Here is a 24,562-nt window from a genome sequence, read left to right as displayed (position 1 = left end):
TTAGAATAATTTTCAGAAAAGTAAAGTGTTGAAATTTTGTTGTTTTTAAATTTTTAATCCTATGTTACCCGTACTCTTAATTTTTAGATAATTAGATGTGTAATTATATACTGATACTAGTTTGATGTTTGCTACTTCTAATTCGCACCTGTAGGCCCCTGGTGAGTTCAGAAGCTCTAGCAGTTGTGCTTGGGTTTCGTTCAGCAATAGAACAAAAACCAACAAAGAACGCTGTTTTTCTTACAATAATATATTTGCTTTTCTAATTTATTATTCTCCATACTGCAGCCTGGGGATAATTTTAAAAATAGTTGCTTGTAGTTGTTTGTACAGTGATATTCTTACCAGTTCCTATTGGAACTAAAGGGAGTGTGCTTTCTGCTGTAAACAATTTGTTTTGATGTCTTTGTGTATGCTTAACCTACCTGCTTATCCTCATGTGATTTTTCCTTTTGAACAGATAAATCCAGGAATCTAAATAAAAGCTGATACGGTATTTCTTATATTGCCTGCTGTTAATACTGGAATTTCCCAGATTTCCAGTCTTTCTGTGAGAGTACAGATACTAACGTGTTTTGCGAAAGGAGTACACATTCTCTCTCTGGGTTTAGCCCCTTTGATCTCCCTGAGGTTCCTTACCAGTTTATGGTCTTCTTTCATATGTTGGAGAAGGATACCAGCCATAATAGTCTCTCTGCTATTAGAGGTTCATGGAGGTTAGAATATGAAGATGCAACATGCATATGTGGATTTTCTTAACCTCTGATCCATTTCTCTGATGCATAGTATGATTCTGTGAAAGCCTAAATCAGTCTTACAGGGGTTGCCTCTCCTCCTGCCCTCACCCTGTTGGCCTTATATTCCCAGTTACTTTCTTGTGTTTGCATGTAATTGATACAGGAAGTTGAATCAGCAGAAACCTTGAAATTTAGCAAATATTTTTGCTGACTGAACAAACATCAACAGTTGGTTGTTGATCAGTCAAATCCCAGCAGAGATGCAAGGCAGAAATAGAAACTGTGTTGCTGGAGGAGGACTGGGCGGTTGGACTCTTGAGGGTTTTGTTTGTTTTTTGGTTTTTTCACCTGTGTTGCCTTGGAGCTGCATTGTTGCTCTGTGTTTGGCACTACACTGTCACTGTAATCTGGAACAAGACTTCTGCTGTGGAACGTGTTACTCTTGCCCTTGCCGTGCTTACTTACGCTTTCTATCCGTGTTGTTGCTGGCAATAATGTTTGGCCATACAGGGAGAGAGGTGAGATCTCAAATACGTGAAAATGGCTGTTACAAAAAAGCCCCGAACACCAAACGACACTAGTGTTAAAAAACAGGGAGGCAGCAAGAATGAAATGCCTGGGAAGGGGAAGGGACTCCTTCTCAGTGGCAGCATGCATTTGTGCTGAGTTTGTTAGCTTCAAGTTCTGGTGAACTTTGTGTTAACCCTTGTGAGTATGTGTGCTGAAACAGTGAAAGATAAGTATCTTTGATTAATTCTGTGGAAATTAAAGACATATCTGAACTGGGAACATGTCTGATTATTGATGATTTTGTATCACAGCACCTCAACATTCGTTGAGATTTTCTGTATGACTGCATTGTATCCTTTTCACCCATGTATTTATTGCTATTGCAGAATCTAAAAGCTGCCAGAAGATGTCACAGTGTGCCCTGCTAAACGATTAGCCTCTGGGCAAATAGTGATTAGAGGTTAACATTTGCATTTTGGTTTCCTCTATTAGACAAAATGTGCAGTCACAGCAAATACTGAATTTTCTGCTGAGTGTTTTGCCACCTGTAAAGACAATGCTAGTTTCTCAGCTTTGGAAAATACCCAGCTTTCACAGCTGTCTGCAGTTTTTATATTGTCACTGTCAGAAAACCTATAGACACATATTTTGGGAAAAAACTTGATAGTTTTGGGGAGCATTGGTCTCATTTTGCAAAACTGTTACTAAGCTAGTATTTCCATGGTAATAGAGGTATAAATTATTTTTGTTTGAAATTTGTTAATGGGAAAGTAAATTATATGTAATGTTCAGATTTTTTGAATACCTTTTGCTTTTTTATTGGAAAATACTGCAGTGGAGAGAAGAGCATGATTCATAATATTGTAATATAATTATCTTTTTTTCATTTACATAATGGTTGGAATGAGGTAGTATGAGATGCCCCATGCTCTAAACATAAGGTACTATCAGGAAATAATGCAAATTAGAGTTTGCTTTACCTAGAAACTTTTTGATTTCATATTATATTATTAGGATATTGATGTACGATTCCTGCATGTTTTTAGACCTGAGCAAGCTGGTTATAAATGTTGTCACCTTGCAAAAGTAGCTAGGATGAGGATCATGTTTTTCTTATTTTTCCTTGCATTCTTTGTGCTTTTGACTCTTTTTGCAGCCATCTTAACTGCTCATTTGAATGTGACAGTTCAAGTTATATCCTAAGCTATAACTGACACATCTTGCCTATACATATCTTTGTTATCCTGTTTTGAGTGGAGCAAATCACAAATAACCTTAACACAAGAAAAAAAATGTTTAAAAATAATCCATAAATACATTCAGATTGAAAATTAGAAGGTGATTTCTGGTTGTCAAAGGAGTGAGGCTTTAGAACAGTTTTGGAACAAATTCAGCAGAAGGAAACCTAACTGGTTTTGAGATGGAACTTGATATATGGTAGTTTTACTGGGGACTAGACTTCATGCCCAAGAAGCTGACTTCTACTTACTGATTTCGGATTAAGAGAAAGTACTATGTTCAAGAACGAACAAAAACCTCAAGGCAATTCAAGCCTTATTTGTACATCACAAAGAAGGGGGAGGGCAAACACACAGCTTGCATGTATTCGTTTAATACTGCAGTTCTGTGAAATTAAAAGCTACTAAAAAATGCAGAATTATGATGCCCTTTTCAATGCCTGTTTTAGGAGAAACTACGGCTTGAAAGAAACAAGGAGTACAATCAATATCTCAGGGATAAAGAAGAATGGAATGAAAGGCTAAGGAAATTAGGGAAGAAAAACACAGAGGTAATACAGTTTTACTGAAGCTGTTACAAAGAAGGACATAAATGATCTTGTCAATTGTTTTATCATTGGCTAAGACTTACAAAGACAAAATAAGGAAAGAATATCATTCAGTTAGGCCACAGTTTTATTACTATATCTAGCAAGTCCTGGTTACGAGTCATACAGTACATTTTTTGATTCATACTTCAGTCATGTCTGTCTGGTAGAAGGGTGCTTTCATTCTTCTGTGTGTCTGAAGCAAGTCCCTGGATTGTTCTGGGTGATAAAAGTGGTGACCAAAAAAGCTGTCTCTTTGGACAAAAATGTTGAGCGCCACACAGCGTTCCTTAGCTGTTTTTGTAGCTGCTTTTTCCTCAGTCTGTGTCCAGTTGATGAGAAAGCAAGGCAAATGCAGGCAGCTGTCCAGTATATGGTGCTGTGCATTTGTGAATCCAAAAAAAAAAAGTCTTTACTACTGAAAGTGAGCTAGACACCTGCATAATTGAACTCAGATTCTGAGCTGAGGCCTTTGATTTGTATGGCAGTAGGCAGCTAAGCACCACAGAGCCGCTTGCTCACTCCGTGCACTCCCAGTGGGATGGGGGAGAGAATTAGAAGGGTAAAAGTGAGAAAACACATAGGTTGAGTTAAAGACAGTTTAATAGGTAAAGCAAAAGCTGCACACACAAGCAAAGTAAAATCAGGAATTAATTTGTTTTTTTCCCATTGGCAGGCAGGTGTTCAGCCATCTCCAGGAAAGCAGGGCTCCATCATGTGTAACGATTGCTTGGGAAGACAAACACCATCACTTTGAATGTCCACCCCCGCCCCCTTCTTCCTCCTTCCCCCAGCTTTACATGCTGAGCACAGTGTCATATGGTATGGGATATCCCTTTGGTCAGCTGGGGTCAGCTGTCCCAGCTGTGTCCCCTCCCAACTTCTTGTGCACCCCCAGCCTTCTTGCTGATGAGGTAGTGTGAGAGGCAGCAAAGGCATTGTCGCTGTGTTAGCACTGTTCAGCAGTAACTAAAATATCCCTGTGTTATCAACAGTGCTTTCCTCACAGATCTAAAAAAATCTAGCCCCATACAACCTACTATGAAGAAGTTTAGCTCTATCCCAGTGTTGTGGTTTAAGCAGGCAGGTAGCTAAAACAACTGCACAGCCCCAAACCAGTAAAACAGTCAACAGGGGGTTTTTAGGTCTAATTAGCATTGTTGTGAGACCCATTATTTTGGTAATCTGGAAGCAACATATTGACCTGAGAAAGACTCTTCACTGCTTGTTAATTGTAAAATCTTGTGCAGAATGGGTACATTTTCTTTTTTAAAATGTTGTTGCCTTAGTTTAGTGATTGATTGCAATAATTTGGAACTCTCATCTAACACAGGTTTGATTTTTGGAAGGCCTTCCACTGTTTTTTAGTATGGGAATTCTTAATTGTACAGTAGTTTGAGAACTAGGTCATTTGTACTCACAACAGCTGAAAGTTTATTGTCTTTCCTACAGCAGTCGGCAAGTGCAAATACCCATGTATTTATAAGTTCTATCTCGAAGAATGTTTCTTGTCTGTCTCCAGAAAGATTGTTTTTGTATGAGAAACGTCTTTTCCTCCAAGTGCATTGGAGTGTCATATAGTTGAAAACTGTTTGATCTGTGAAGACAGCTATAAGGCAGTATTCAGGCATCCTTTAGATGTCGGAATTCAATAACTGATTCATATTGTCTGCTTTAAGGGTTGGAGTGCTACACAATAGTGACCCCTAGGAAATATGTGGCAAAAATGCAGTTTGTGTTTGTGTAACTGAGTCTATAAGTCTCTAAAGGTTTTTGTACATGTTTGGGCATTTATGTTTCCTCAGATGGCTTATCTAATCAAATCTATTTAGGGAGCCAGGTTTTTTTAATTCTGCTTTGTTTGTCATCCCTTTGGACCTTTAAGTTATATTTTTATTATTCTTGTGTTGAAACAATTTTGCTGTCATGAAACAACAAACAGGAAGAAAAAAGCCTGGTGAGGATTTGTTGAGGTTCTTCCATCTCTGAGGGATATTTGACTTGGAGTGAGAGTCAAATGAATGGGTCTCATGATTAACATATGCGGCCTCAAATGTTTGATCCAACAGTTTACATAATCATAGGATAAACTTCTTCAGTTGCAAGGAACCTCTGGAAGTCATATAGTACTGCTTGTTAGATCAGGTTGGTTAGGCCTTATCCGGTTGAGTTTGAAAGGATGCAGAATCCACAGTTCCCCTGAGCAAAACCTGTTCCACTGCTTTAACCACTTGATCTGAACTTCTTTGTCTCTGTATCCTGTTGGAGTTTCTTTTGCTGCAACTTGTGACCGTTGGTTCTTTGAAAACCATGTTTCTGGCATCTCTGTAATCACCTGTTAGATAGAGACTGCAATTACTCGTTCCTCCTGCACCCATACATACTCTCCTTATCTTTCTTTCTCCAGGCATTCTGTCAGCTTCTCCTTTATGAGCTCAAGTGCCTTAACCATCTCAGTAGCCATCCTCTCCACTTTCTCCAGTTTGTTAGTATCCATGGGGAGGGTGGGAAACAGGGCACACTACGCCAGAACCTGAATATGGAATAAGCACTTAGCAGAGGAGAAGGATCACTTAGAATAGTTTGGGTTGGAAGGGACCTTTAAGGGTCATCTAGTCCAACCCACCTGCAATGAGCAGCGACATCTTCAACTAGAGCAGATTGCTCATTGCCCTGTCCAACCTGACCTTGAACGTTTCCAGGGATGGGGCATCTACCACCTCTCGGGGCAACCTGTGCCAGTGGTTCACCACCCTCATTGTCAAAAATTTCTTCCTTCTGTCTAGTCTAAATCTACGCTGTTGTCCTGTTGCAATAGGCCCTGATAAAGTCTGTCACCATCTTTCTTATAAGCCCCTTTGAAGTACTGGAAGGCTGCAGTAAGGTCTCCCTGGAGCCTTCTCTTCTCCAAGCTGAACAAACCCAACTCTCTCAGCCTGTCCTCATAGGAGAGGTGTTCCATGATCCCCCTGATCACTTTTGTGGCCCTCCTCTGGACCTGCTCCAACAGGGCCATGTCTTTCGCGTGCTAAAAGCTCCAGAGGTGGACGCAGGACTCCAGGGGGGTCCCACCAGAGCGGAGTAGAGGGGCAGAATCCCCTCCCTCAACCTGCTGGCCATGCTTCTTTGGATGCAGCCCAGGATGCAGTTTACCTTCTGGGCTGTGAGCACACATTGCCAGCTCCTGTCCAGCTTTTCATCCACCAGTACCCCCAAGTCCTTCTCGACAGGGCTGCTCTCCATCCCTTCATGCCCCAGCCTGTATTGATGCTGGGGGTTGCCCCGACCCATGTGCAGGACCCTGCACTTGGCCTTGTTGAACCTCATGAAGTTCACACAGGCCCATTCCTCGAGCTTGTCCAGGTCCCTCTGGATGGCATCCTGTCCCTCAGGCATGTCAACCACACCACTCAGCTTGATGTTGTCTGCAGACTCGCTGAGGGTGCACTCGATCCCACTGTCTGTATCATTGATGAAGATATTAAACAGTACTGGTCCCAATACAGACTCCTGAGGGATACCACTCGTCACCGATCTCCCAATACAGACTCCTGAGGGATACCACTCGTCACCGATCTCCATCTGGACATTGAGCCATTGACCACTACCCTCTGGATGCAACCATCCAACCAATTCCTCATCCACCAAACAATCCACCCATCAAATTCATACCTTTCCAATTTAGAGAGAGGATATTGTGGGGGACCGTGTCAAAGGGCTTATAGAAGTCCAGATAGACAATATCTTTATCTCCTCCCTTGTCCACTGATGTGGTCACTCCATCATAGAAGGCCACTAGGTTGGTCAGGCAGGACTTGCCCTTGGTGAAGCTATGCTGGCTGTCTCAAATCACTTCCTTGTCATCCATGTGCTTCAGCATAGCTTCTAGGAGGATCTATTCCATGATCTTCCGAGGCACAGAGATGAGGCTGACAAGTCGGTAATTCACAGGGTCCTCCTTGCTACCTTTTTTTAAAAATGGGTGCAATGTTTCCGTTTTTCCAGTCACCAGCTTCCCTTGCCCTGCTGATGTCAATCTTGCTAATGCAACCCAGGGTGTGGTTGGCTGTCATCACTGTAAGGGGGCTATGCTGACTGATGTTCAGCTAGTTGCCCACCACTAACCTAGGCCTTTTTCTGCAAAACTGCTTTCTAGACGGTCAGTGCCCAGCCTGTACTGGTGCATGGCATTATTCTGTCTCAGATGCAGAATTTTGCATTTGCATTTGTTGATCTTCATGAACTTTTTGTCAGCATATTTTTCCAGTTTTTTCAAGACCCTTCTGAGTGGCAATCATACCCTCTAGTATATTGATCCCTTTTCCCAGTTTGGTGACATTTGCATCTTTCATTTATTTTTCATTACATTTTGTAAAGTATGAATTACTGTTATCTTTATTCCACAGATGAAAGATTAGCGCACAGAAATACTACTGTGTATTGAACACTGGTCCAGTGTGTTATGGGGTTGTATTTTAACCGCTACACTATTGTTTCTCATAGTGACAACTCCTGGGGAGCAAAGAAATAAATTAAGAAATGGTCAAGTTAAAAGGTTGTGCTCATAGGAAAGAAGTATTATCAACTTGCCTGAATCTATATAGAATAAAGATATCTAGTCCTTTGATGAGCTATAAAGTTCATCAAGTTTTGATTTTTTGCATCTCTGAGTCTGAAGATCAAGTTGGAGTTTGTAAAAGGCCCATCCAGGGTTAGTAGCCATTCTTCTGAAAAACATTATAAGAGGAAAAGTGCTATTTTTTTCTCAAGAAAAAAAACCCCAAACCCCTAGCTTTTAAGCCCTCCTTGAAGTATTTTTCTTGGTGATGGAGGACCTTTTCTTCAGTACCTGTCTAGGGATTGTTTGAAGAAATACAAAACCAAGTTTTTGCTCAATGTGATTTGTTTATATTCAGATCTTTTAATATTTTTTTCCATTAAACAGAATGAGATGGGCAGGAATAAAAAAACTATTGCTGTTACCACGCTCCAGCCAGAACGACAAACAGAAGTACAGCCCTGTAATACAGGTGCAGAACATCCCAGGAAGGATGCCTTTACTTCTACAGAAGGTTATGAGGAGCTGCTAAATAAGAGATGTCTGGAGGAAGACAGGTATCATAGGTTAGATGATGAGGTTGAATTAAGAAGTCGACTATTAAATAAAAGACTTGATGAAGATTTGGATGTTCCCAATCGAAGACATCGTGGATTTGCTAGCCAATCTGTAATTCCTATTAGGAAGCATCACAGACTTGATGAGGATTGTGATTTTGGTAGAAGATACTACAGAACGGACCATGATCCTGAGATAAGTGAAGAAATGGACGTTAGATTTAGATGTGAAAGCTCTTATGACAGAAAAACTCCGGGCGTTTTTTATGCTGAAAGGTATTCTTAATTCTGTTTTCTCCTTTATTTCTGTAGTGCTTGTTGACAGCCATGATTTGCTCTCATTGAAAATTAAACCAGATTCACATGTGAAAGCAGGATTTTTGAACTTATTTTAAAAAGGAACTTTGCAGTAATTTTTAGAAAAAAATATTTAAAAATTGGACCAGTACCTAAGACTATACATCATACATTAGGGAACATTCTATATGTTATTGCAAGCCGAGGATACTAGAGAAATTACTTCAGAAAAAGATTTTTATAAAAAGTAGTTTGCCAGAAAACATGTTGGTATTTGAGAGCAAACCCCTGTGTTGAGAACCCAAGTTTACATGTATTTTCTTAGTCCGTAATAGTTATAGCAAGTCAATCTTCAGTTCAGATTCCAAAATCGGTTTGAGCTTCAATTTTTGATATATGCCGCTGTGTGTTACAGATGTAAAAATACACTTTTAAAAAATTCTCTTTTTTACTGCATGTCTTGCTAAATGGCAGACTTTAAATATATGCATAGTTGAACCAAATCCTGATGGTGTTAATAGGTGCCAATCTCTATAACGTCTATACAAATTGGGTAAACATTTAAGAAAACACAAACCAAACAAAAGAGGGTGTTTATATAAGTAACTCAGGAGGAAAACTGATATTATGTACCTGTTCATTATTAAATAGTCTTTACTGTGTTAACTGATAAATCAGTTTGGTTACTTTGACATAAATTGTTAATCTTTCTCTTCTTGCTCACTCATTTAAAAGAAAAAAAAAAAAAGCATAACTTTCCCAATCTTTCAGGGTTTAGCAGTCTGGCCACCTTTGGTTATTCCATTGCAAGAAACAGTTGCTTTCAAAAACAGATGGGTTGTGGTGTGAAATGGTACCAAACTTGAAACACATGTGTTTTATACAGCTAAATTCAAATGAAATAAAGCAGTAAAGTTTCTTGTAAATAAATTTTAAAAAGGTGCTTGAAGAGTGTTCATTTGTTCACTTTATAGAACTTGGGAACATGAGTATGTGCTTTTTTTTTTTTTTTTTTCTCTCCTTTGTGTTAGGCTTGTTGCTGTTGCCAGAATTATTTTACTGCAGTTGCTTCAGTGAAGAAAACACCACTGTCTGTCCCTTGTCAGGCAAAATAACCACTTTTTTTTTCCTAGAATTAATACTTCCAGAAAAAAACAGAAGGCAAATTGTACCACTCTCAACAGTATTAAATATTACAGTCATGTTTTGTTGTTAATTGCCAGTGGACTGGTTAAATGATCTTTTGAGTCATTGTTTACAGGGATAATTTTCTGGGTAGTACTGCAAATTAATAACTGGAGAAAACAAACACTAAAATGCTCTTCTACTGCAAAAGAGTTTTCTAAATTGAATGAAGTTGTGCTTCTTTTCCAGTTTCAAATGCCATTAGAGTTAAAATAACTCCTCTACAAAACTAGCTTTTGATACTCTTTCTCAGCCTTAAAAAAAATTGTAAAGGAATTAGGTAAGTATGGAGAAAATGAAATGTCTGGAAGCATTTGGGAGATGCAGACTAAATAAATGGATTACTTCAGAGTTTCAGATTTTATGTTAAGATGTGCTTCTAAAAGCATGTATTTATTCATGCAGTGTTTCTGAAAAAGACTAGCAAATGGAAGCAGTGGTTAAATAGATAGCAGGAACAAGATTGCCCTTTTTCTGCTGAATGAGATTCAGAGAAGAGAATGTAAAATACAAAAATTTTTCCCTCCTGTAGTGTAATATTGGTAGAAATGAGCAAAGGAGGTTTTAGGGTAGGGTCTTGCCCTACAGCTTTTCAGAAAGAAAAATATTAGAAGCCTGACTTGGTATCTAACAACGATAATGAAAATGTCCATATTTTTGAGACTAACAGCAATGTTAATCCTCTATGTTAACACCCACAAGGATGAATGTCCTCTTTTTACTAGGTAGCTTTTTGCCACTGTCTAATGCAAATGGACAGAGTGTCGAATATTTAAATAAAAATGACCATTTGATAAAGTTTGAGGGTTTACTTTGTTTCTTAAAGAATATATACAGAATACTATATGTAAAATATCAGCAAGGATGATGCTTGAACCAACAGTGGACGGTATCATGTTGAATAGAAGTATACTTGTTCTTAGTCATTCCAGAAAACACTGATGGTGCTGATATAAATGTCTGGGGCCAATATATCACTAGGCAATTCATTGTTTGTTTGGAGAGGCCTCTGAAACAGTTCTAGTTCCAGCTTTCTTTTAAAAGAAAGTACAGAAGATAGTCTTATCTTTGTTATTGGCAAACTTGGTTCATCTTCTTAAAAGAAGTTGCTGGACCGTCACCTGAACTGCCTGAACTGAAATTTGTACATAAAATTAAGATTTGGGTTTTTTGTTTTTTTTATTTTCTACTTTGCTGAATTGTTGTTGAAAATCACTTTTTTTTTTTTATTATACATGCTTTGTAATCTAGTACTTTTTTCTCCTTTGCAAGGAGCTCCACTTAACCTTTTATGAACTATATTCAGCCTCCCTTCAAGAAGGAGAAACACATTTATTAGTTACTGGCAGCTCAGCTTCTGAAGAGTTAGCATTTTTTTGCTACGTTTCAGGCAAATTCAACTTTTCCAGAACATATTTGATCCATGACAGAAACAAAATTCATAAGGAGGAATATTTTTATTTGTTTTATTAGAGTTTTTCTGTTTTTAAATGGGCTTTTTTAGTTTGGAGAGGCAGGTGTTTGTAATGGGACTTTTCAGAAAGGTTTCTGTTTTGACAGAGGCACAAGGACTGTGGTGTATTTCAGCAAATAGAAATGGTGACAGGAGAGTGAGAGGAAGTGCAAAATGTTTTGGTCCTTATGAGTGGACTGCTTTAGTCCATCCCCAGCAACCAAGTCTGTCCTATAAACAGGATACAACAGCTTCTTGCTTGAATTGGGCCAACATGCCTGGGCCTGCCATACTAAGCTTACTGCTTTTTACAAAAAAGGTTGTCTCTTGAATTCCAAGGTTTGTTTCTTTGCTTTCTCCCTGCATCCTTCCATCATGCTATGGATTAGGCTTTCTGTTTCCTGGTGTGTGTTTCAGTCATACGTGACCAGCCTTGTAAGTAGCAGATTGATCATTGTCAAAAAGATGATCTCAATCATGAAAGAAGATCATGTTGTGCCAAGAGGATGGATGTTGTTCTTGTGGGTTGTTAAAATGCCAAATCAATCTGCTTGCATCCTTCACCTTTGATTATTGGCTTTTTTACATAAAAGAATAACATGGGTTTTTTTCTATGTTTACGTGGTATTTTTTTGGTTTGCTTAATAGGAAGTCCATGGCTCTGTCCAGCTCTGGAAGATACATAACTTTGTTAGCATGTATTTGGTACTTCATTTTTCATTGAATACCTGTTCTTGCCTTATTTTGTCAAGATAACTTGAAGTCCATGTTAAAGAATAGTTAATTTGAAAGGCAAGAAAAACCTGTAAATTCAACTACCCCAGATCTTTTCAGGAAAAGCTCCCTTGTGCCCATACAATTTTTGGCATCTTCGGAATTATTTGAAGTTTCAATTATATTACTTCATATGTAGACGATTCAAATTTTAGCTCCTGAATTTCTGTATTCACCGTGTTAACTTTTATCTTGATCAAAAGTCATCTGCCTCTCTTAAATGGTAGCAGGTGCATAGTGAAGGGTAGGTTGTCATTAAAGAAGCTTTTCATATCTGAATTAACTGTTTCACCAGACTTGCCCGATAGCTGTGTGCCAAAATCTGTCCTAGGCTTTGTTGGCTCCTGGGGATTAAGAGCAGCAAGATCTTTTTCAATTAATACAGTGTGAATGCTGAATGCTTTTTGACTCTCAAAACTCTTAACCAGGCTCAATAGAAAAAGGTTGTATGAAAGCAGGCTTGCGAGTTCAGATTTCAGACAGAGTGCTGCCTTGACAGTGCTAGCAAAGTGAATTTTTCTAGAAATTTTGTGTGGTATTTTCAGAACTGGTTCTGCCATCCAGTGTACAGTCAGGCTAGGGATCCTTCTGCACGAAACTGCTGGACTTTCCATTTCAGACTGGATGTTTTTAGGCAAGCATAGCTGAATATTTTCTATTTCTTTAAGGCCCTTTCTGGATGGAATAGTAAGAGATCTACCTGCAGATTATGAAGACGACTTAAAGGAGAGAGCACATCTGCAGCAGATCTCAAGAACTGGAAATTCTAGGTTTGGTATACAGTGTATTATTCTGATATTTGCACTACAAAATTATGGTGAAAGGAAAATGTTTATTTAAAATCCCTAGTAGGTTGTCTGAAATGACTGATGGTTTTTCCTGCGGCTAGGATATATTAGAACATATTTCCTTTGAGAACAGCTACTGAAGCTTGCATGCCAGTTTTCTTTTTGAAACAATAGATCACCTATTCTCCAGCTGAAGACTTTTAATGATTAGAATAACATGGTGTCCTTTTTTGATAGTAATTTTAAAATTCCTTTTTTTCCTCTTGTCTTGGTTTTGCAAGTCTTGAAGTCATTTAAGTGGATAAGGCAGAAGCAGAAGACTTGTAAAGCCCTTACATAAACTCTTGACTGGCACCACTCAGTCTGTCAACACTGTCGAAGTGCTCAGCTGAGTCACTGTTTCTGATGGCTTCAGAAACCGCAGGCAAATGAGAACTGTGAGAAATGCCTTTTTGCCAGGCGGTTTCTTCTTTTGCTTGTGATATTTCTTTGGATATTAGGAAAGCTGTTATAAATGTATCACAGAGTGATGTAAGTGCATCTATCATGTTTCACAGAGACTCGAGTTTGATCTTTCCATTTCCTTCTTTGTTCTTTGCCAGAAATCAGGTACAAATTAGTTCTTCAGCTAATGAACAGGCCAAGGCTGCAGCTGAAACGCCCTATGGGACAGGCCTTGTTCTTGGTATGTATAAAAACCTAACTAATGACACTGAATTAGCCTTTCTTTGCATATTTTATTTTTCTTTGGGAATAATTAAAAATTATTAAAAAAACTAATAGAACAGATGGCTGAGCAACAGCGAAATAAGAGACGGTAATAGAAAGTTACTGTATTTTTAAAAGATAATGGCTGAAATTTAAAGGAATTTCATTATTTCAATGTGTTAAGAAAAATTAGCTTTTTCTTTGTGCTAGTTGTCCCCAAGACTGGTAAATAAATATTATTTACATAGAGAAAATAAAAAAAGAAAAACATCTTCCTTTCTTCCTTAATGTAACAGGGCTTTCTAATCAATTTTGAAGAGCCCAAGTTTCTTCTTAGATTTCACAAACAGTTTAAGGCCCAGGTACATGCTTAAGTTTTTTACGAAATGAAGCATAGAAAAAGTATTAACCTCTGTATTGTTAAAGACACAACATGGTATTGAATTTTAATTACAGAAATATAGGAAATAGTACTGTTCACAACCTTGCGTAAGAACAAATTATTCTGATCATCTCTTACTGCTTAAATGTAGCATAAAATTTAGCAAGGAACATCATTATTGAGCATAGTCGAGAGAAATACTGTTGAAAACATAGCATTCCTAGCTAAATTCAGAAAATTACAAGGCAAGAACTGTAGTAGTTCTTCAGATGGAAGCCTTTGAAGGCAAGTTAGGTTTGAATTGTGGAAAAATTGACTAACAGTTGTCAGAATAAGTTCTATTTATTTTTACATTTGAATTTACCTGATCTTCAGTGCTATATGGGGCAGGTCAATTTCGTTGTTTAAAGACAACGTTAAAACAATGTGTTGTAATGGGCAGTCTCTCTGATCTGTTCAGTCATCTCCTCTGTAGTAACTTGAGTACACAAAGCTGTGATTTTGTATTCCTAGCAGTCATGGTCAGGAGAATATTGTCAACTATGTTGTATAAAGAATAAGTAAATTAAAACTTGAAATTTTTGGAAATGAGAAGTGGTTTCAGAGTCCCCAAAAATCACAAACCATAAGGTTATCTTGCACGTTTTGGTTACTTTACAGTCCCAGCACAATAATTGAATAAAAAATGCAGTCATGCATCATGGGTTTTTTTGTTTGTTGGGTTTTTTTGTTTGTTGGGGTTTTTTTTAGTTTCTTTGCAGCTTCCTTCACTTTATTGTTAGGTCTGCTTCACTGGAGATCTACAGTGACTTTGTGTATAGAAATATGTTAGGAGTCCTTGTGTCTTATAGTCATACTATATAGAAAATGGTGATGATGTTCTTTTGGTTTTGTTTTTAAAATAATAGACGATTCCACGCTTATTGTGGGGGAACCACCACAATTTGAAAGCTTTTTATGTTCCTTAAAATGCATGTGAGATGTTATCACTGTTTCCTTTTACAGACCATATCTACCAATACTTTGCTAATTCTTCGTACTCATGGCAGCCATCCTAAAAGTGGAGCAGTTTACTTTCCTTCCTGTGGGTTTGACTCTATTCAGTTTTAACTTTCATTTTTGTACAGAGCAGTGCGTCATAATTTTGGAGTGCCATACTGTATCTTCCTTAGTTGAATATTGCAGGGGGCGGAGATTAGTAACTTTTTTTAGATGCTGTTGTGTCATATAGCTTTGAAATTTGTAGCTTCCTGACTATACAAAAGCAGGCAAACTAGGAAAATAATAATGAAAATCTTAGTAGTTTTGATCATCACACTCCAAACAAACTGCATGTTAAAAATAGATTTAAAAAAAAATTTTAGTCAGTACAGATCCAGTGTTCTTGTGCATATTCCCAGATTGTATACTCTGCTGTGTTTCATGTTTTAGATTGTCTGAAATGTGATGTTTTTGTCCCATACTTTTTGTGTATTTTGTGGAGCATTTACGCAAATGTGTGGTTGTTTCCATTAGGTGGTCAGGACCGAGAACTTCTCCAAAGGAAAAAAGAGAAATACAGGCAAGAACTAATAGAACAGATGGCTGAGCAACAGCGAAATAAGAGACGGTAATAGAAAGTTACTGTATTTTTAAAAGATAATGGCTGAAATTTAAAGGAATTTCATTATTTCAATGTGTTAAGAATAATTTTCATAACTAAGGAATTCAAGCTAGCTAGGTAATATTGCATCCAATTAAACTTACTGACATGAGAGCTTTAGTTTTTAGTAAACAAATTCGCCAGCTTTCAGTGGAAGAAAAGAAAAAACAGACTTTTTTCATCTTTAAAAATTATTTTTTAGTTTTTTAAGGGTAAAGCAGCTCTAGCTGAAGTTTCCTTTTTTGCTGATAGAGGTGTGTCTAATTACTTTGCAAAGTTGAAAATGAATCTTGTTTTGTCCTCCAATTTAGGAGAGTAACCTTTCACTTTCAAAGCACTTGAGCATTTGGCTTATGCAGAATAATATATAAATTTCTTGCTTACCTATTAGTAGCTGCCTGCTGAATGACAATATGGGTGCATAAGACCACACAGTGATACTAGCGAAGGAATAAGGAATTAAAAATAAGTTACTATTGATGGTTTCACTGTGATGAAAAATTGTACATGCTGAATGAGCCTGAGCCCTGAAATTACAATATAGTACTTACTGCTGTACTTTTGAAAAGTCATTTCAGTATGTTTATAACAAACTTCTTGCTGTAACATGAATAAAGATAAATTTTTAAGAAATGTCCTGAAAGGTTGTAGTAAAAAGCAGTGTGGTGGTTTGTCCTTTTATGGTAGTTGGATTTTTATTAGGCAGAATAGATGATAGCCAGATACTTCTTGAGAGTTCTGTTTATTTACAAATAATATACAGTATCCTTCTTCCTTGACTCCATAAGAAATGAAGTGGAATCACGTCTTCTGTTATCCTGTATTTTCAGAGTTATTTAAATACAGAGTTGTGAGGTGACTATAGTTGTTACTGCTTTCTGATTTGATTTTTTTTTTTCTTTTCGTTCTTTTGAAACAAAAACAGTGAGAAGGAACTTGACCTCTCAGTTGCTGCTTCTGGAGCTCGAGACCCAGAAAAAAATGTAAGGAACTTGGATGTTCTTTTACCTATATAGACCCTTTTTTTTTTTTTTTTTTTTACATGTACACTGTGGTTGCTCAGTCACAAAACTCTATAGGGCTTTTATAGAATGATAAATGTTGTGTTTTTTTCTAATAGGGCATTAGCACAGAATAAAATTGAGGCCAAAGATGATAAGGCTGTAACTCATTACATGTGCTTTCAGCTTAAGAGGAAAATATTTTCACAGAATTTGTTGAACATTTTCTTTTGCTTTGACCAAATGGAAGCTTTGTACAAGCAGTGAGTGTCATGGAAAAAATACTTAATGTCCCGTGGTAGCCTGTACATGCACACATTAGTAACCTTTCTTTGGGAACATAAAGTATGCTGCAGAAAGTTTTTGCTCTTTTTCAATTAAAAAAAAGAAAATCCAGTTGTTTTGCAGGCAAGTTGATCTCACTGTAGCAATTTTTAATTTCAGATTTGTAATTCGTTTTTAAACTATCAGATATAGTGTTCAGGATCACAAGCATTTTTATAGGATTTTGTACAAAGCGAGATGTTTAATATTGTGTTGCTTTTAAGACTTAATGCAGAGTTACTACTGTCTCCACTTCCTTACTAAGGTGATTATTGTACTGAGAATTTTGATGCGAGCAGATACGAAGGTTGTCAGCACTAGTAGCGTTAGTAGCAGACTGAGTATCACAGAACTAACACAGATTTGCATGTGTGTTTGCTAAGTGCCCAAAGCCATTGCATCTTGGGTGCAGTAGAGATCTGCTGCTGGAGATGTAGGATGGGTAACTTTCTCAAGCAAGTAGAAACTGGTTATTAATTTAACTAGTTACCAGTTTGAATTATCAACAGTGCTGTTTTTTGGGGGAGACTACAACGCAGAAAGAAACTTGTGCCATTTCTGGAGAGTTCAGCAGAGGTGAAAGGAGCTCTTGTTTTCTAGCTCTAAGATGCTATTAGTCAGCATGAGGCAGCAGACTGAGAATGCACATAGATAGTCAATGAAGCTGAATCAAAATCCTTACTTCTACATAGAGAGGGAGAACACTGGCAAGTGGTCTGGCTGCATGTTCCTGCCCTCTCTGCTTAAATTATCTGTGGTGCTTGTTTGATCCCTTTTGCAAACAGATTAATATTTTTACCAGCTAACCAAGCTGAATCTTTTTTGCTGCTTTAGTTGGCTTAGAGAGGTCAGTTTGCTCATCAGGGATTCAGATGGTGAAAGGGAGAAGGATGGAGTCAGGAAAAGAGGAAAAACTGAGCAGAGGATGCAGGCTCTTTTGGCACAGCAGACTGTAAAGTCAGTGTAAACAGCTTTGTTTAATCAAAGATGACTAGGCAGAAGCATGCTGTGCTGAAGCAATCTATATACCGTACGCATTTCAGTCGGAGGCTGAAAAGTGCCTGTTGTAGGAACAAAATTATATCCAGAGCAAGTCCAGGGCATGTATAATGTTTTAAAACCATTAATTTAGCTGAAAGCCTTCAATTAAGGAGAATTGCTACATTCATTAAGCTGCAGTCACTGTTAGCTTTAAATTGCCTCTTGAGGAGGGATTCTAATTAGGTGGATTTCTCGATTAATTACAGATTGGTTAAATAGCAATGCCTGATTAAGAATCTAGAAATGTAGACTGTTGTATATACTGCTTGTTTAAAAGAAAACAATCCCCAGGATGAACTGAGTACCATAGTCACATCTGAAATCTGTTCACAGAGCTGAAATCTGGGGCACCTTGGGAACAGTTCAGATGAAGCTTGTTAGTGAGAGAGGCTGTTTTAAATGTTGAAATGTTCTCCTGCTCAAGACACTGGATTTGAAAAGACAAGTCTAAAAAAAAAAGTCTGTAGACTGCTTTATAATTTTCAATTGCTGTAGTTCATATCTATTACCTAATTTTGTATTCACATCTAGAAGATTGAACTTAAATGTTATAAACAGTCATGTCTAGTTTTTAATTTTTTTAATTTTGAGAATTTTAATCTTAGTGCTATAGTTCATGATTGGTGAGTACTAACTGCCTTGTATATACTATCTTGCAGCTAAGTGATGCAGAGGTAAAGATTTAATATTTCCCTGAAATACTTCCATATTGTAGGGTTGTTAGATATTTAATATTTAGCTGGTTGCTGGTCTTACTTTCTCTGAATGCATGTTAATTGAAGCACTACAAAGTTAGGACCAGTAAATTCAGATTTACTTATTATAATGTATGAATTTTATCTGGTCTTCTATTGTATTGACTAATTTAAACAAACATTAACATACTTACGCATAGCAGCCGGTATAAGGGCTTTCTGGGTGTGACAGGATAGTTCTGAAGCTGACTTGCATGCCTTTGCATTACTTGCATGTTGCCTTTGACTTTTCTGAGGCTGACAGTTATCAATAAACATTTGATACTTTAAAAAAATACCTCTACAAAATTTCGTAATTGTTGTGGTTGCAAAGCTAATAAAATCAAAGGAACCCAAAAAATGAAATAACAGTATTGCAAGGAAATGTTTATTGGAAGAAGTCTCAGTGTATGTTCATTTATACTGATTATGAGCCATTTTAGTTTTCGGGATGTGGTGGTGGTGTATTTTAAAAACTTTTCCTATGCATAATATGATAATACTGTCAGTATAAAAAAAACCTGGTGGCTGTAGATAATCTGTACTACAGACAACTGTGTAAATACTTCCCCCTGCCACCCCCCTGGATAATAACTGGAACCATATACTTCCTGAAACGTGCCATAGAGGCTGGATTTTGTAAACCTGTGATAAACACGCTGGATTTCCTTGTATTAGATTTACAGTAATTCCTTGGGAAAAAAAAATGCAATTTAAACAGCTAGCTGGGACCCGCTCAAGTGTTTAACACAGCCTAAACGGTGGTTCAGAATATTTCCTAGTAATAACAAAGTAACTGCTTTTTTTCCTCTCTTTTTCTATTCCCTCCCCTCAGCCAAATAGACTGAAGCAGTTTGGCTTGACAGCGAGAGCTTCTGAAGAGAAAGTACCTCCTGAAAGGCCTAGGGTGGCTTTCCAAACTCCGGTGCCTGTCTCTTCAGCCTCTCCAGTGAATGAAGACTTTCACAGGGGGCTAGCCAGCACTCTTGGTGAAATAGCAGCGCCCAGGTGCTCCACCATCATGTTCATTTTGCACGTTAAATAAGCTTGGTGCTAAGCATATTATTGCTATTTAGTGGCTGTTCATGTAGGATAAGAGTCGTGCTGTAGAAATTATGTCCATGGCTCTAACATTGAACTGTGTTGCGAGGATGCATGGGCGTGTGCTTGAGGCACGCGCCTGGCATCATCCATATTGTTAGGAGGCTGGTATGACATGAGATTGGCCCCTTTCTGTTAGGCTATCTCCCAGGGCTAAGCTCAGGAACACAGTGTGGGCAAGGACAGCTTCCACTAGGCACTGTGGTTGAGACTAAATTGTTTTGGGAGAGAGAAGGAGCTTTAGGCATGTGGCTAAAGCTGTGCTGTGCCACTTGCCCTTTGGCCGGAGACTAATCCTTGGCTTGTTTTATTTACTGTTACTGATCTAACCAGCAAGTATCATTAACTCAACGAGTTAAAGGCGGTGTGCTTGATTTATGTTCTTTAGATTTCTGGAATAGCATGGGTTCATGTACTACTCCCTAAGGGAAGGTTAATTTCCTAGTGAGGCTTATTGTGTCTTGCTCCTGCATGGCACTAATGAGAGGTCTTGGGCTGAGATAAACCTAGAATTTTCCTCTAGTGAATTCTCTCTTCCTCATTTATTTTTCTTTCTGTCTTCTTTTGATCATCTCTCTTTTCAGTTGTACAATAAAACAAAAAACTGTGTTCCTTTTTTCTTTAAGGCTTGCACCGATGCCACCGCCTCCACCTCCAGTTTTGACAGACAACTATAGAACACCTTATGATGATGCGTATTACTTTTATGGGGTTAGGAATCCTTTGGATCCCAATCTTGCATATTGTAAGTTGATGATTTTAGGTGGATTGGTTGTTAGAGTGATTCAGATGGCTGCTTTTAATCCGGTTAAATGATGAATAATGTGGAACTAGTAACAGCACTTTAAACCCATTTCTTAGGTGTGTATTGAATGAAAAGTATGCTTTTTTTCAGTACTGGTTTTCAATGAAGTAGTTTTCTCCAACTGCAAAAGGGCCTTACTTTTTCTTTGTAATCTTATTTTCAGACCATAGTTTTAAGGGTTTTGGGTTTTTTTTAAGGGTTTTTGGTGAGGGTTTTTTTGTGTGTGTGTTTTTATTTTGGTATTTTGTTGTTTGTTTGTTTGCTTTTATCCTTGTACCAATATAACCTCTATGGTAAAATGGCTTACAGTTTAGAGTATTAAAGAAATTAATACTTAAAATTTATATACAAGTGTTAGGTTATCTTAAAGCTTGTTGTCACAAACTGGAATATTGCTAGTGCTTGAAATTTGAAAGTATGAAATTGTTTGAGAGATGCGTCTCTTACTGTCTTGAACACAAGCAGTAGTATGCACAGTAATTTCAAGCCCTGCTTGTGTCAGAGCCCTAAAGGTCCTATTTCAGTAAGCCTACAGGTGCCAAATGTACTGCATTTCTGCAGGAGGCAAGGGGGCTTTCCTCACAACAGAGGGCACATTTGGAAAGCGTGAGAACAAGTGTTACATTAAGCAAGTTACTTCTTTTTTGTTATTTCATTGTAGAATATGTTAATGAAGACATTTGTACATTTTCAAGGGATTTAGTTGAATTTAAGAAATGGGTTTGTACCTTGGCATTGTATTTCTTGCATTAGAGCGCATTAAGGTTTAGCTAAGTTTGTTACAGAATTTGAGAATCCTATTCGTAATTCTGCAGTCACAGAGTTTGAGCAGTGAGCTCTGGTCTTTTAAGGGATGGCAAATGTTTGTATGTGAGCATTCAAAATTTAAAATAGTAATTTTTTTACTGTGTGGATGGTTCAGGTATGATGGGAATGCAACCCACACCTAATCTGGATCCTCCTTTAGGCCAAGCCCCAGTAGAACAATCTGTGTAAGTATTATCTGTATTCACACTCTCTGTATTTATCTGTATTGATACGCTTCTCATGTTGGGAGTATTTTGCTGACAATGGATATGCTTTTGAAATAAAAGTGTGTTAAAGACAACTCTTCAAACTTCTAATTAAGAATTTCTATCTAAGCAATAATTCAGTGAACTTCTATTTTTATATGGATTTATGAAAATGTTTGACATTAGAAACTGCTGGGCTGTGGAAAACAACAGGTCTTAAATATTTCAGGCAGGGTTTTATTAAAAAAAATGTTTTTACCCCTCCCCCCTTGTCCCTGTGATATTTTATTTTTATACGTGTGGTTTTCTAATTCAGAAGTAACACTGGACAGAGGAATACAGGAGACAGACAAAGAAGCATAGGAGTATTTTCTGAAGAAAAAACAAAGCCTTCCAAAGAGGCAACGTTATCTTATCAACAAGAATTACAACAGCAGGTACTGAGTGATAAAACTTCTGACACTTTCTTTTACTTTTTAACATATAATGGCTGTAACTGTAGTACTCTTTCAAACATACTTATTTAGTTTACAAGTAAAAAGCTTTCTTAACTCTCCCTCCCTTCACCACTTCCTTCCTTCCATTCCTCTGACCCTGCTTTAGGTCATTTTAGCCCTTCAGGTAGACAGTAAGCTCTTCAGATTTTTTTTTTTTTTTTGTCAAAGGCAGAGAGAATATTAAGACTGACAGCAAACAGATTAGTTCCAGGCGTGGAGTTTCATATAATTATTTTCATAAGAACCTGAATCTTAAAAGCGATGAGTTCTATTGTTCTGATATTCCTATTGAAAGATTGCTTTTGAACATTATTTCTATAATTATTAGGAGCACTCTAATTTCAGTAAGTTCTTCATGATCATTTGGACACTAATTCAAAAACTTCCCTAATGTTTACTTCCAGTGTGTTTTGTAGGTAGTGTCTTGTCTCTTTTCAGCTCCCTTTTTGATAGCCTAGACTTATTGAGTCTCCTGTCTTCCAGTAAACATCCTAGTCCCCTAGTCATTTTAGTGGTGCACCTTGTGGGAGTATATTTATAAAATATATTTGACCATGATGAGATGTGTTATTTCAGAAGAGATTTTGTTGGAACTCAGTTCAGTGGCAGTAATGTTTTTTTATCTTATTCCTCTTTATGTATTTCTTAAGTGGAGGTAAATAACTAATGTAAAAATATTCTAGTTCTAATTATGATTGTACGTAAAGGAGAAGCTGCCAATCAAGGTCAAATTGTTCCTAAATGTTTATTTTATTCTTAGTGTATGATACTGCATTTACGCCTCTCTGAAGGCATTTCCTCACTATAGTCTTAAGAAGTAAATTTTACCTTGCTACGTGAGAGACTGCACAATTTGACCTAAAGGTCTGATAAACGTGGCACAATACAGTCTTTCGAAGTTATTATGCTGCTTATGGTTGAAAGCAAACGGAAGGTATTCTGCCTTTTTTTTTCTCCCTATAGACAAACCTGACTGACCATTTTTGTAAACTGTTGACAGGGCTAGATGGGTCTTTGTGTTGTCTCTCATCTCTTACAAAATTGTCTGACTATTTGATAAAGGGGAATGTTTATCTAATGCACAGAAGAAACAACTTAAGAAAAATACATTAATATATTTCAGCTACATGATTTAAAATCTTTGAATTGAAGATGGACCTTTTTTTAATAGCTGTTCTTATTATAAATGCTGCATTAAGTTATTAGGAGGCTTAGTTATATAAATTTAACTGGATTTTGAAGAAAAGGAAGAACAAACCATATGAACAGTTCTGTGTTCTTTGTGTACATCATCATGTATTGCTGCAGAAAACTATTTCATGAGCGGTTATAGAATGGTGTAGCATTCTATTAAGGCATTTATTGTTAGGAGTCTTTCTTTATCTCATGTCATCTCTAGTCTAAGTTTTGGTTAAACAAAATATACCAGGTTGAGAGAAAGAAGTGCTGTAGTATTGTAGAATTTTGCTTGTTTAATTTTCAGGTGGTATAAACTTCTGTATCAAAGGTCCAAAGATATAGGACTTCGGATCAACTGCAAGTGTCATCTGTGAACATTTCTGGAGCTTGGAAGTTGTTATAATGTGTACCTGTATGTTTCTCTGGGATTATGCACAACTGTATGTGCACATTTTGACAGCAGTATTCAATGCACTGTCTGCAGTATAGGCAGTGAAATGTTTGCAGTTTGCTTGATATAGATGGAGCAAATGGCTAATGGTAGCGTTCAGCTTTGCTCCATTAACTACTTATTAAAATTATACTTAATGTGGTGTTTTTATGCAACTGACCTGGGTTTGTTTGGTTTTAGATAAGAGAGAGAGAGGAACGACGCAGACAAGAGAGAGAGGAGAAGGAACGCTATGAAGCCAAGTTAGAAGCAGAAATGAGGAATTATAATCCCTGGGGAAAAGGTGGTGGTGGTGCTCCTCTCAGAGATGCAAAAGGAAATCTGATAAGTATGTTTGCCAAAATTAGGAGTTGTCTTTCTAAGATCAATGTTTTCTTGCCCTTAGAAAAGGCTCTATTCACATATGTTAATCCTTGTTATTCAGATATGTTAAAGCTACACTGGTAGCTCCTTATTGACAAATAGAAGTATTTGTTTCAAGCAGATGCACTCCAAGAATATTTCAGTGAGTAATTATTTTGATTCAGTAGAATCATTTAAACAGTACAAGTTGAACAAAATGGAAGACACAGGATATGTCAACTATAAATGAATTCAAAATGCAATAGTAAAGGGAGAAGGAGGAAAACAAGCTGTTAGAATCAGTTGCAATACAAATATGCTAAAGTCTGTTGTGAAGACTTTTATTTAAACATGTTCTGGGAACAGGGTGTTTTGTTTTTCGTTTTTTACAATCACTTCTAGGCTTACAAAACTCCACTTCTGACATGGAAAATGGAAGCATGTTTGGATAAATATATAAAGCTAAGTGAAATATTTAAATTCCCCCAAGTAACACTGCTGGTAAATAGCTGTATAAATAGCAGTGAGACAACAGTAGTCCTTTATAAGATTTATTTTTTTCCAAGTGCTGTAAAACAGCAAGATGGGATTGTAGTGAGCTATGTATGTGGCTATCTCCCCCTCCAGTAAATCTGAGACAGATGTAAGACTAAAACTC

At 37.3% G+C, this 24,562-nt stretch overlaps 1 protein-coding gene across 1 annotated transcript in view; it reads left to right on the top strand.

Moving 5' to 3' along the window:
• The window catches only part of CSPP1 (centrosome and spindle pole associated protein 1), a gene marked incomplete at its 3' end in the record, with an annotated part of 57,712 nt that overhangs the window by 8,342 nt on the left and 24,808 nt on the right, over positions 1-24,562 (top strand). The window contains exons 6-16 of the mRNA XM_010282595.1: positions 2,935-3,036; positions 8,018-8,463; positions 12,565-12,666; positions 13,287-13,369; positions 15,290-15,383; positions 16,342-16,399; positions 19,352-19,524; positions 20,244-20,362; positions 21,336-21,414; positions 21,752-21,872; positions 23,743-23,890. Of these exons, the coding sequence (XP_010280897.1) occupies positions 2,935-3,036; positions 8,018-8,463; positions 12,565-12,666; positions 13,287-13,369; positions 15,290-15,383; positions 16,342-16,399; positions 19,352-19,524; positions 20,244-20,362; positions 21,336-21,414; positions 21,752-21,872; positions 23,743-23,890 (1,525 nt within the window). The remainder of the gene's footprint in view (positions 1-2,934; positions 3,037-8,017; positions 8,464-12,564; positions 12,667-13,286; positions 13,370-15,289; positions 15,384-16,341; positions 16,400-19,351; positions 19,525-20,243; positions 20,363-21,335; positions 21,415-21,751; positions 21,873-23,742; positions 23,891-24,562) is intronic.

The sequence above is a fragment of the Phaethon lepturus genome, unplaced genomic scaffold (assembly GCF_000687285.1).
Source record: "Phaethon lepturus isolate BGI_N335 unplaced genomic scaffold, ASM68728v1 scaffold5360, whole genome shotgun sequence".
NCBI classification, from domain to species: Eukaryota; Metazoa; Chordata; class Aves; order Phaethontiformes; family Phaethontidae; genus Phaethon; species Phaethon lepturus.
The sequence above is the reverse complement of the archived record's forward strand: the minus strand, read 5'-3'. Positions and strand labels throughout refer to the sequence as shown.